Genomic DNA, 13,877 nt, shown 5'->3' on the forward strand with positions numbered 1-13,877 from the left:
TGTAAGAATAAAATAAGAAAATACAGCACATACCAAGTTCTTAATAAATATCTGTTGAATTTTCAAATATATAACTCCTAGTAATCTGAGTCTTGCATGGGTGCTATGCATACTAGGTATAAAACTTTCTAATGTAAAGGTGAATGTACTGTAACACATTTAAGTTTAATTTCACTAAAATTGAAATAATCAAAAAATCCATTTGATTTATATATTTACATTTTTATTAGAATTCCTCAGAACTGTCAACAACTGGACAACATATCAGGAAAAAAACAAACAAACATGGAACACCAACATTCTTTAAACTTGCACCGCTTACATATTTACACATAAAGTTACTGTATATATAAAAAATATTTTCAAGGACTCATGGGCTTGGGAATATTCAAAAGACATTATTGCTACATTTCAATATTTACAAAAAAAGCCAAAAAATAATTTCAAACATTAAGCCACTGCAACGAAACATCTGCTGTTAAAAAAAAAATTATAAAAATATAAACTTTCAAGAATATCCAAGACAAAACTCTCAGTGAAGTGCCCCTGAAGTACCTAGACACCTACGGTTAACAAGCACTTTTCTTACTATAACCGAAGTCAATAGAAACGCAAAGGAAGTTTTCAGACAAAGTATGGCAAACAGCGACAATCTCTTACGTTGACAACAAAACCCCAAAACTATTACCTTTGGAAAGGTGCGAGAGCTTAGAACTCCAGTGCAAATGGTTACTTCCAGATAAATGGCCACAGTTCTCTAAATATCATCTAAGGGACCTAGGAGGGGAAAACCGTAAAGGCAGCATACCTGAATCTTGCAAGACAACACACAAACCTTGCCATGTACACATGGACTTCTTATAGTTGGGCAGTGATGAGAAAAAATAAAAGTAAACTCTTAAGAATAATATCCAGGCTACAACCTAAAGGGTAAAATTTAAATACGTTTCAGTGGGAGAGTAGCATTAATAAGGTCTAAGGAACAGGTACAGTATGTTGAGTATAAATAAGAGTGCCATAAGTGCAGGTGGATTGCAAATAAACAGATATTTAGGCACTCCGTTTCCTATATACCTCTATGTAAGCTTTTGTTAAGCTTCTCAGGACAGCTAGGTGAAGGGAAATAGACGCAATCTGACGATGAAAGGCAAGCTACTTCTTGGGTACTGAAGGACCCTCTTGGGCTCAGGGCAAGAATACCCTCAAAAATATTTGTCTACAAGCATACACACACGCGTACACATACACACTTATACAGATACTGGCCCGGCATCCAGGACATTGCTGCAAAGGAGGCTGAGTCTAAAATTTATTTCTTGCTACAAAAGAATCCAAACTAAGACAGCACTGTTTCCTCACTCCTGCCAGAGTCATGCAGTAAATCTTTTTCAAATGGCATCAGATCCATTCAGCACAATGCCATTCTGAAGCCAGGAGGCTTGTTCTAGACAATCTAGAGAGCAAGTTCATCGGCTACAAAAGGAGGTTTTTGTCAACATTGTGCTTAACAATTATGTTCTTCTTCTTAAAAAAAAAAAAAGCACTAACTGTGTCCTTCAAACTTGTCTGGCTCCTCATCTATTCCTACACACAGCAGACTTGAGCCAGAGCTGTATCCATAAACGCCAGCTGGTAGGTTTTCTCCCCTCGGGTACATGGACATGTACAATTGATAGATGAGTATATACAAATGCTGGCTGGGGAGGCCCTCTCTCAGTTCAGCTCCCTAAGAGCCAACGCTAGTTAGAAAGCAGGTCAGTAGCACATGGGCTCACCACAGCACCGGGTCTTCATTCATGCTCGGAGAGCAGATTTCATGGCCTACATCTCATTCCCAGCATGAAATACCAGATTTCTTAGGCCCGGATATTCATAGACTTCTGAACTTTGTCCTAATAATGTTCTATTTTCCACATCAAGGGCTGAGGTTGCAGCTTCTAATCTTTTTGCACCATCATCTCATTATGGGTGGTGACAAGGGCCAAAGGTGACTACTGCCATTTATTCAAATAAACTATCAACCATACTTTTCAAAAAGGAATTGGAGAAGCTTCAGAAAGGAGTCAGGGTGTATAAGTTCGTCCCTTTCTCCAAGTCAGACTTTTTTTCCCCCCCAGTTAATGGGAGGTACTCTGCTATAGGGAATATGTGCAGTTCGAACCCTGGTAAGGGGGTGGGGGCTGATGACAACAATCATCGGCCACTAAAGTGTGCTCATACAGAGGAATACAGAGGGAGTTCACTACCCTGAAGTGGGATGCAAGTCAAACCAAACAAAATAACCATAGAAACCAAAAGAATGGGGATCATTCTGTTGGGGAGACCCCCAGACACGCATTTTGCTTCAGACGTCTTCATGTACAAGCAGGGGCTGGGTGGACGAAGCGCTACTGCCCACGGAATTGATCCGCACAGAATGGTCCACCACGGCGCGGTCCTGGTTGGGACTCCAGTTCGCTAAGTTGGAATAAATCTGAGGGAAACAAGTCCACAGTCAATACACCAGCGCCCACAATGAACACAGCAACAAAGGGGCACATCTGCAGCTTCAGAACCACAAGTCATTTGAGGAAGACTTTTAAAGAGAGACGTTTTAAAGACCTGTGCAGCCCCAAACCAAATCATATTGAAAATAAATACAAGTTTTGTTTTACCCCTCGTTTTTCCCAAGGTCTGATTATGGAAGAAATGATAGCAAAAAAAAAAAATGTGTCTTTCTGATGGGACACGTCTAGGAACATGCATTAATCTAGCCCAGGGGTCGGCAAACTTTTGGGACGGAACGTACCCAAAGAGCTGCAGGTGGCTTGCGAGCCACAGTTTGCCGACACCTGATCTAACCTATTAAAAAGGGTTATAAATCTCGGTAGCCAACAACACTCTAACAGTCAATGTTATCTGCTGAGAAATCAGTGGCTCTTCCACAGATATTCCATTAAGAATCGACACTTGGGTGAAAAACTCTATTTAATTTGAAATATGCTTTGACACCCAAAAGAGCAAGCTTTAACGCAAAAGTATCAGTGGTATACACTTAGAAAAGATAGCTCCAAGCACACAATCCAGGAAAAAAGCAGCTTAAAAAAAAATCTAAGTCAAAGTAAGGATCACTATCTCCCTTAAAAGCAGGAGAAATAACAGATTTGGTTTTTTAATTCCCTCCGCCCCAAATCACTGGGGGGGAATCTCCCAACTTCAAACAGTTCTTCCTTCTATATGGCTTGTGGGCATGACAGCTATCTGCCATTTTCGGGCTATGCTTGTTTGAGCAGAAGGCTTATTTCACTGCAGTAACAAGCTGTCTTTTCTATGCTTTTATTCTAGTTCACATCATCCCAATGCTCCAAAGGCTGAATAGCCCTGACATGTGAGAGAGAGCCCTGCTGACCCCATGACCAGCATCTGGGGTGGGGGAGGAAATGTGGCAAGTCCTCATGGAAGCTTCTACTTCCACACTTCTGAGTACGAAGTCCTCCACTCTTTCCCCTTCTCATCTCACTTCCTTCTTTGGCTCAGGACAGGGAGGCTGGGCAAAACGAACTTGTTCCCTTCACTTTACTTTCCCACCCAAAGCCCAATTTGCAGTCTAAGCCAAGGAGAGAAAAGGTGGGGAGGTCAGTCCTCACACCCAGAGCCTGAGGAGGAAGACAGACACACCTGGAACCAAGAGAAGGAATCCTAGGCCTGGCAGACTGTACTCACATGATTGGTGCTGTCTGAAATCTGCTTCTCAATAAGCTGAACGATCTGCTTGAATGTCGGCCTTTTTAGGGGATCAGCGTCCCAGCAAGTCATCATTATATCATACCTGCAAAACAAGAGCCGTTTTCTGTTACTCCTCAATGCCCTTCACCTTCCTTCAGATGTGTGCCATGCAATAATTTCAAAAATAATTCCAGCGGTAGGCAGCTGGGCATACTGAACGGCATGTGCATTCAATACTCTGAAATACTGCTGAAATTGCATGGCTATTTGGCGACAAGAGATTATAAAAATAAACTATAAAAATGACATTTGACCAGGATGTCCTAAAAAGGAACCAAGTGACGTTTCAAACTGTGCTAGTTGAAAACCCTCATCATCTGGGTTTCTGTCTTAAAAAGTAAAAAGGGGGGACGGCCGCGTGGCGCGTTGTTAAGAGTTGGCTTGGGACACCAGCTCTGAGCAGAAGGGCCCCGGTTCGGATCCCACATGAGGGTCAGTGACGCTGCGCCCTTTCCAGCTAAGATGGTGAACAACAGCTCCACCTGGAGCTGGGCTGCCGTGAGTCACCGGTGATGGCGTAGGCTGCAGTGAAGCTGCAGTGGACTGCCATAAGCTACCGTGAGTGGCTGGCAGCCGGCGTGAGAGGCCAACAGCCAGAGTGAGCTGCCAAGAGCTGCCGTCCAGAGGCCAGCGACAGATCTCCCTCACCCAGGAAAAGCACAATGATAATACCAACATGGGCCAGTGAAGCGACATCCTGCACAACTAAAAAACAAAAGGACAGCAATTTGTCTGTTCCCCTCTCCCAATTCCCCAATAAAATCTTTTTTAAAAAAAAAGTAAAAAGGGAAACATTATCTGAAGGAAAAATGTCGTGGCCCTTACATGTCGGCAGGTGCATGCTCAGGGCTCAGCATTCGGAAACCTTCCTTGATCATCTTGTAGAACTTAGAATCGACTGGCATTCCAGGGTATGGGCTGCTTCCTGAGGCACAAATGGTTTGCAAATCAGTTTTAATTGCAAGCAAACAGGACACAGATAAAACCTTAAGAAGATGCTCTGAGTCTAGTAAGATGTCTTTAGCAAGGGTCATTTTACCTAATGAGAACAGCTCCCATAGGAAAATCCCATAGGACCAGACATCACTTTCGAATGTGTACACACAGTTGAAAATGCTTTCAGGTGCCATCCACTTCACAGGTAGCCGAGCCTGTAATGGAAGCACAACAGATTCAGCAATGTTAATTAAGAAGATCCAAAAAACTGAATAGGAAATATTCCTATAGACATTGCTCCTGCTGAGAGGCAGGGGTGACAACTTGACCACTATCTTACAAAACCTTTTACCTATCACGTCCTGAGATAACCCCAGCTACCTCTGAAATAGGTGGCTCACAAGTGTACTATCCCTACTTTCAGGATGACGATATTGGACCCGTACAACATGGTGGTTAAGAGCACAGACACCAGAGAGAGACAGACATGGGTTCTAATCCCGGCTCCACCACTGGCCTTGAGTGACTCAGACTCGTTAGTTACCAGTGACTCTGTTCTCCCCTAATAGAAACATAGCTCCCTACAATAAGGACTACATTTCCCAGCTCCTTTGCAGGAAGGTTTAGTCATGTGACTGAGCTTTGGACACTAAGTTTCCATGTTGTATGACAACCTTAGCAAAACCTCCTTCGAATGTGGCTGGCATGTGCCCTTTGCTTTTTTCCTTCTTGTCCTTTCCTCCATCCTGCCTTCTGACTATGGTGTCTGGCTACATAGTGACCATCTTGGACCATGAAGATGAGGGCTACACCCAGGGATGGTGAAAAAATGGAAAGGTGGGAAGATTTGTACTCACAATAAGCACCCACAAAGCCTCTGTACCAGCCCTGGCCTGCTACTCCTGTACTTCTCTTTCTTTTATTTTGGGTTTTCTATCATATGCAGCCAAAACTGTCCCCGATTAACACATTGGGAAAGTCACTTAAATATCTGTAATTAAGCCTCTATAACTTCTTCTGTAAAACAATAATATTTCAAATTTCATGCATCGTTTTGTCGGTTAAATGAGGTAGTATGGGTAAAAGTGCTTACCACAGTACTTTCGGACTCACTAATAGCTGAAAAATTGTCTGGCAGATACAAGCACTCAATAAATGGTAGTGCCTTATAATTATGACCATTCCAAGGAGGTCAGTGGCCGCCGATTCAGGGCTTAAATTCTACAGCTGAAGTTCACATCCTGAACTGTTTCCGCTAAAATCAAGCCAAACTTTCCGTGACTATTCCTCCTAGAGTTGTTGTGGATTCCTGGATCTTAATACGCCATAGAAAACTAAACCAATCCTTCTCTTAATCCATTTTGTATTGAGAACTGGGAAGATAATTTTTTATAGTCTTAAAGTTATTTTAGTGCATAGGGGGAAAAAAAGGCTTCCAGTATATGTGCTGCCCCCGAGATTTCGTACTAAAGCTCCTATTATAGGGGCTCTTAACCTGAGATCTACAGGGGTTTTGAATTCAGGTGGCTGTGAACTTGGAAGGGAAAAATTTATTCTTGTTTTCACTAACTTCTAAGTGAAGTTTAGTGTTTCCTTACATTATGAATGAAGGCAGTAAAGCAGAGTAGTCTGAACAGTACCTGTGACTGTCCCCAACAGTAATCACAGGGACCTTCTTCATATTAATATTTGCATTCATCACCACTTTGAAATTTAATAGTTTTTAGACCCACAGCTAGAACATGTTATTCTGTGTAACAACGCACATGTATTGACATATCGCAAATTTATTTTTTAATATTTTGAAAGCTGTATTTCAATTTAACCGCTTTTCCTGGTTATCTTACCTCTTATTTTATTTTGTGCATTTAAAACAGTGTTCTGACTAGAGAGCCATAAGCTTTGCCAGACTATGAAAGGGGTCACGGCACAAAAATGACTAAGAACCTCTGTAAAATGGAAGAACTTTCAGAGAAACTGGCACAACGAGGAGGTGTCAAAGGACTATGACGTAAATTTTGGGGTGGTAACATGTCGTGTGAGTTTCCTTGCTTTTAACTTGTCCCATAAATTCTCGTTACTCAATAGCCTGAGGAAAGTGACACCTGTGATTGGGTAGTTCAACTGGCTGGAGCTGGAGTTCGCAATCTGGAAGCCTGGTGGGACCTGACCCATCCTTGTTAATTCCAACCAAGGTCACTAACCAACAACAAGCTATTAAGGGACTGCAGCAAAACCACAGTCATCATTATTTATATTTCAAATAAGGCATCTATAAAGAATAGTCATATAAGTACTAGCCTCAATGTGCCTGGCACTGTTGTAAGCATTTTATATAATTGACTTAATCCTCATAACAACTTTATAAGGCAGCTGACCGTATTATTCCCAAGAAGAACAATCCAGGTTCAGAGGTATTGTGTAATTCTTGCCATATATTACACAGATTCAAACTCGGCGAGACTGGGTTCAGAAGCCACTAGCTTCTTCCTTTTGTCACGATTCGGAGGCCTGGATAAAGAAGCACCTTACAGTCTACCTTCCAATAGTGCACCAGGATGGACAGAACGTGGTTTTATTAATACTCCTAATTATGAAATCTGGCCTGAGAGGAGATTTATTAGAATTGCATGCTTTGATAAGGAGGTAAACCTGGCAACCTTTCTACAAGCCCACGTCAACTAACTACAGCTTACCCAGAGAGATGCCATAGGGGTGAAGGAGAAAATGTTGCATTGTCATAAGGGACATAGAGACCTCCAGTCATAAACTTGGACTGTAGAAATGGGCCTGGGAGAAATGGATGTAGAAGAATATATACAGAGGATGCCTGAAAAATGTATACACATTTTAAGAAAAAAAAAAAACTGTATTAAAATTGTAATACTCAATATATACCAATAACAAAAGATGAATACAAGTCATTGTGTATCCATTTTTTTGGCATCCCCGGTGTATACAGGACTACATGGCTTTCCATACTAATGGGACACTGCTCTGGAAATCATGGACTCTGGTTTCAGCCTTTACTGACCCATGTCATCCAAGACAAACATCACTGAAATACACTGAGCCTTAGTTTCTCCAAATTAAAATGTGAAGACACTGCATTCTAATGCCAAGGGTTTGTTCTGACGACCCAGTGAAAATTGGCAATGAAATAAAGCACTTTGAAATAAAATCACTATGTGCTATAAACCAATTATTACTTATGAGCCTACTTAATAAGCTCTCTATTGATTGTAAGGTCCAATGTTCTATATACCTAATTCTAAACACTATCTTAGATTTTAATCGTTTTCACATGGCATGTCAATCTCGAAATAAAAGTCTCCTGCTGTGACCTTCAGGTCCACATTTGTTTCACTGGAGCAAAATCGAGTTCATTGCTATTCTCAAGCTAGAATGAAAATTAAGGCTATTTCTGTTCCTTTCACATGCCCCATAATTACACAATTAGAATTAGGAATTCTATTATTGGAATGTTAGTTGTAGTAATGTTCAGCATACCACACAAATTTTGCTGACGTACACTTAATTTGACTGCTGAAATGCATGATATCTCAAAGGTAGAGTTTACATTATGAAAATCATAAAAAAAAAACAATTCTTATAAAAACTTGAAAATAAAATCCTTCATTGGACTGTCAAGCAGAGAGTGGGTACTCACATTTCCTTTGACCACATAATTAGAATCATTCTTGATGTCTCTGGCTAGACCAAAATCACAAATCTTTGTGATTCGACCATGAGTAAGGAGGATATTTCTGGCTGCCAAGTCTCTATGAATACACTATTATGAGAGAGAGGGAGAAAACAAGACCATTTACATTTATTTTAAACTTTCAAAGAGGGAAAACTATGTTTAATACTAGAGTGCTGCTTATGTTATACAGACCCAATACTTTTGCTTTACATTTAAACTATTCGGTGCACCAAAAATAAATATCTAAATTATGCCTTGAATGATGCTCAAAATTTGTGTTTCACATCGTTAGGACCATAATTACTATAATCACTTTCAAAACCAACTCGAATAAATGCTTTTTTTTTTCTTCTTAGGACTGCTTTCATTCATAGGAAAATACATTATAAAGAGTCATATCATTTTGTTTTACAGCAAAAACTCATTTTGCATGCTTCTCTGTGAATGTCCTTTTAGAGAGTTTCTAAAATGTCTTTGCAACTTCAATTTGACATCTCCAAGGACAAAGGGAAGAGGCCCTTTTATTTCAGCCATCCTATACCCTCTCTTAGTGTGGTAATTGTTTGGAAATGTCACCAATGACACTTATGGGTTGGATCTGTGACCTTATCCCTATTCTGTTCACCCCATTTCCTAGGGAATTCCTCTTACTCTTCCAGGGACCATGCTCCCTGTTTTGGCTCCATCATTCTCCTCCTATCCCCATCCTTTTCCCAAATGTTTATTATTCTCTCTGATCCTTTATTCCCCCAATACTTCATAAACCATACATGCAATTATTAGTAGTCTAGCGTCAATAAAACCCAAATATGTGTTTCATTCACCAAGCACTGAAACTATATGAGCCACCCTCTCCCTTGGCTGATAAATTATCTGTTTTCTAAGAGCAGTTCTGTACATGCTGAAAGCCAAAAGGTTTAAATAAATTCATTCCATATAAAAAACAATTCATAGAAAGCTCATTTAGAGAGACTTGTACTTTAAAGCTTATAAATGAGAATAGGAATTCCAAAGAGACAGCAGTTGGAGCATGAAGAAACTATATTTCCTCTGCTTTTGGTTACCACACTTCAAAATGACATTCTGTATTCTATCTATGGTTCTAAATTGCTCCACTCGGAAGGGGAAAAAAGACTCTTCTGAGAACCACTCCCACTTACATTCTTCGAGGCGAGGAAGGCCATGCCCTTTGCCACCTGGTAAGAAAAGCTCAACAAGTCTTCCAGGTCCAGGGCCAACTCGTCATCTTCCATGATGGCAGGAGTCACATCTCTTTCTATATATGAGCCTGTTAGGAGGAGAAAGATTTTCTCAGCAATTAAAACCTTAAAAATGAGGAAAATAAACAACAGTGACAACCATAACGCTAGTAACGAATGAACTGATGTGAACTTGCAGGTAAATGACTTCCCCAAATGTTGGCAACAGGTAGGTGCTGAATCACGAAGTTAATATTCAAAATCTTGGGCTAGATTACAAAATCTTTAGGGGAGAATGACAGTGGATTAACACAAAAATCTCCTGTTTTTTTGATATCCAAAATATGTACCTGATATATTTTGATAGGCAACATACATGTTTAATATGCACCTATTTTCATAGATGCGGTCAGATGCTCAGCTACAGTTACACGTGCTGTAGCCCCAAGTACACCTCTTGCAACCCTTAACCGCCATTGGCCATTAACTGGCATTGCCATTGGACCCTTTTGTAAAGGAGAACCAGTCATTCCCAGGAATGGTGTTATATTCCATAGCGGTATGAGAAAACCTCTGCAAATAAAGTTGATCTCATTACTTGATAGATACCCACCTATTCTCACAGATCTCCTTTTGTCTGTCTTGGTTGGTACAACATAAGAAACTCCAGGTTTCATGTCCATGTACTCATTAGTACTATCACTGCTGGGAGAGATGGAACATTGATCAAATCATGATTGACTAACATGGGAATTGCAGGGAGTACCCATGAGGCAGGCTCTATATTCCCATCCCTTTTTAACATAATAAGCTGATTTTATTCGAAGAAAGTGTTGCCAAGTTTGAATGAAGAACATCTTATTCAGTAAGAGATGAATTTTTAACATTTAATATTAGGGTTCAATCCCCAGCAATTAGATGCTCTTTTTTTGTGTTCACACAGACAGAACTCAGGTTAGAAATTTCCCATTTCTTGACACCAGAGGTTTAATAGGAAACAGAGCCAAACAGCATTATCCCACATTACTTCAAACTCTCTAAAGTATCCCCAAAAGACAAGATGAAAGAGACAAAGAACGAGAGCTTCTAAGATGTGTTATGGGGGAGAAGACAGAGATCGTTAACATATAGCGACTGATGGAAAAAGGTTTGAAAAAAAAACAAGTTTGGTTCAGATAAACACCAATAATTTGGATGATTTTCTGAACCATCTGGACCTCTTGAATCTGCAACATTTGGCTGGAGAGTCTTCAAGATTTCTAGTACTTCCTGCTTCTGATTAGCATAGAAACACCATGACAACAATCCCCTTCAGAGTGTGCGGATGGTTCCAATCCCATATGGGATCCCAAAGCACAAAGAACACCACACAGGACTGAACAATTTAGGCCATTATTTCAGAAAGTTAAAAAATATATGTGAGGCCGAAAGCAAATTGTGGCTCATTTATTCATAAAAAGAACACAGGCTCTGGAGAAACTAACAAACAGTGGTTGGTACTGTGTTACTACAGCTTGACACTGCTCAAGTTTACAGGATTAAAAAAAAATGTAAAAGCTTTCCCTGGGGATTAAAACTTTAGCCAGTGGTACAAACAAGGGCTTTCAGAGGTAACTGCCCATCAGCAATATTTACTGAAGTTTCCTTGAAGGCTTGGAGTTAAGAGACTAGAAGACAATCTTGTCACCTCAGAATGTAAGGGAGGTAGTGAATAAAAAGGAAAAACCCACCAGATAACTGCAGAAATATAAAGGGTAAGGGATTGGGCATAAGGAACATGGTTTCTGCTGGACTGGGTGAATCTAGGACCTCTTCTTAAGTGGTATTGATAGATCTTAACAGCATTTGGAATCAGCAGGCAAGGGGTGGCAGAGAAGAATTCTACTCTGATTGCAAACTATACTAATTCTCCTCAAAGGAACTTGAAGCTCTTTACACATCATTTAAATTGAATGACATCAATGATGAAAGAGATGAAAATAAGGTGCAGAATTCCCTTAAATGTGCTATAGTAGTTGTGCCTTTTTATAACACAATGAGTTTTTTAAAGGGTAAGGTATATAGAAATAATTCAGAGGTGGATGGTGAGAAACCCACAAGCAGAGTCGTGTTAGAGCTTTTTACCATTCTGTTACAGGTTTTAAAGGAATTTACTGTGACCACTTGACAGGCTTTTGCATTTTCCCTATAAACAATGTCTCACTGTAAAGATGCATATAGTACCAAGCTCCACAGTATAAGTGGAATGACACGCAACAGCAGAACCATGATAAGAGAGGTATAGGGTTCATTCAGTTGAACAGAACAAAAGCTTAAGGAAGAAAAAAAAATCAAAGCTGCATTTAAAAATTCAGCAAAAGTCTAAGTTTAACACTACCTGAATCTTTAAAAACACTATTTGAACTTTCTAAACTGTTAATCACATTTAAATGATTTCATAATTCTGATTTTGCACCTCAAAATACCACGGTTCATTTTTTTGAAACAGTCAGCCTTGACTGCAAACCCTTAGGACCCCAGAACTGCCTGTCAACAACTGACTATTTATGTAAATCAGTCTTACCACGAAGTCTCCTTTGACTGCAGAAGGTTCTTATAAAGGGCTGCTTCTGCGTGATCTTCCTGCTTTGAGCAAATAAATGAATCACGTTTTCTCCTCAAAAAATTCAAAAGATCACCATAGCAACAATATTCTGTAATGACCAGGGTGGGCCCTACAAGCATATAAGAAAAGGTTAGAAAGAGGTGAGATTGATAGACGAATCCTGCGTCCCATAAAAATACCCAAGGGGGATCCCAGCTGCTAACATTCAGGTTCAAAGGCTAAGCCTACTGAGTACCAATACAATCCTATCTATTAGCATTGCTTATCAAAAAGCAGCATTGCATGAGTAAAACTAAATAAGCAAGCCCCCTTTTTATCTAATTTTTGAGTGATTAGGGGCCAGGCATGACTGCTGCTTATACTATTATCAAACTTCCTACATGAATGCTTTGATTCACTTCTTACATACAGTGGGGCTCATACCCTGTAGGTAACATTACTTTAGGAATGACGGCACACACTGCAGGATAATAGGAAAACCAACTGCATGGAACACCCAGCTAAGACAAGACTAGAAAGTGAGTGAAAACCTGAAGTGATGGAACAGCACCTGTGTTTATGAAAAGGTGTCACCTGTGTTCTGAGCACCACTAGTCAAAAATTTTCATGGTGTTGTAAATGCCCAGAACTGCAGCTCTGAAGTTAACAGGCAGCTAATTAACTTGGGCAGAGCTTTCTCATGAACAATTCATGATGTGGTGAAGCAACACTTATGGGGACTGTTTTAAGAAATTATACAAAGTTGTCAACTTGACCGCGGAGCTCTCCAGATCTCAAGGAACAGTTCCTTTCACACAGCTTTGTTCCTTCAGACCAAAACGCTTTGTGCAAACAGAAATTCTTGATAGGAGGCTCGACTAGGACTTCAGAATTGGAAATTTATTTTTAACAAATGTGAAGTGTTTGCCTCGTTTGCTGTATATTTGAGAGCTGGTGGGCTTAAAGGCCTATTCTTAATTATGGTATACAAATGATTATTAACCCTTTAGTGAATAAATATGATCCAGCAAAATACAAAGCTTGCAAGATAAAATAAAAAGCTTTCAAGACGAGATGAGACATTCTTGAGATATTCCAGAGGTCGATGTTGTTGATGTGACATACAGGATAGTCACTAAGGTATGTCCTAGGCTGTCCCACCCCATACACTCATAAGAACAATAGTTTGGTGTAGGGGTCGGGGGGAATCTAGCAAGAAGTAACAATAACCTGGGTAAAAATCTTGCAAGCAGCTTGTAATCAAGCACTGTCAAAATCATATCAAAATCTCCCCTCTTGATAATTTGACATAATAAAAGGCAAGTTGGCCGTGGCTTTACCTCCAACGGTGCATGCTCCAAGAAGATTCACAATATTCATATGATTACCGAGGTAACTCAAGACTTTGAGTTCAGACATGAGGGCTTCTCGTTCCGTTAAATGAGCACTTGCTAAAATTAAAAACATCTTATTTTAGCAAAAAAAAAAAAAAAAGATCTGGCAAACCGATGTTAAGCACATAAAGTAATCTGCAGAAACTTACGTTTGAGCATCTTCACAGCAACAGTCATGGCTGCATCCGACTTAATTAAGCCATAAGCAGTGGCCTCAACAACTTTCCCGAAGGCGCCAGCACCCAAAGTTTTCCCTGTAGAAAGGAAGGCAACAAAGTCAAGTGGTAGTGGTG

The 13,877-nt window shown here is 40.1% G+C and overlaps 1 protein-coding gene across 8 annotated transcripts in view; it reads right to left on the reverse strand.

The window, feature by feature from the left end:
- Positions 1-201: 201 nt before the first annotated feature.
- The window catches only part of KIT (KIT proto-oncogene, receptor tyrosine kinase), an 87,709-nt gene continuing 74,033 nt past the window's right edge, over positions 202-13,877 (reverse strand). For 7 of the 8 annotated variants that reach the window (XM_019640899.1, XM_019640895.1, XM_019640898.1 and 4 more), the window contains exons 12-21: positions 13,734-13,838; positions 13,531-13,641; positions 12,170-12,320; positions 10,220-10,311; positions 9,568-9,695; positions 8,372-8,494; positions 4,805-4,916; positions 4,591-4,690; positions 3,703-3,808; positions 202-2,473 (exon numbers count right to left, since the gene is read on the reverse strand). In XM_019640899.1, coding sequence (XP_019496444.1) covers positions 2,345-2,473; positions 3,703-3,808; positions 4,591-4,690; positions 4,805-4,916; positions 8,372-8,494; positions 9,568-9,695; positions 10,220-10,311; positions 12,170-12,320; positions 13,531-13,641; positions 13,734-13,838 — 1,157 coding nt within the window. In that variant the 3' untranslated portion in view covers positions 202-2,344. The remainder of the gene's footprint in view (positions 2,474-3,702; positions 3,809-4,590; positions 4,691-4,804; positions 4,917-8,371; positions 8,495-9,567; positions 9,696-10,219; positions 10,312-12,169; positions 12,321-13,530; positions 13,642-13,733; positions 13,839-13,877) is intronic. The other variant, XM_019640897.1, reaches the window with a different exon arrangement.

This window comes from Hipposideros armiger, unplaced genomic scaffold (genome assembly GCF_001890085.2).
Source record: "Hipposideros armiger isolate ML-2016 unplaced genomic scaffold, ASM189008v1 scaffold_53, whole genome shotgun sequence".
Classification (NCBI taxonomy): Eukaryota; Metazoa; Chordata; class Mammalia; order Chiroptera; family Hipposideridae; genus Hipposideros; species Hipposideros armiger.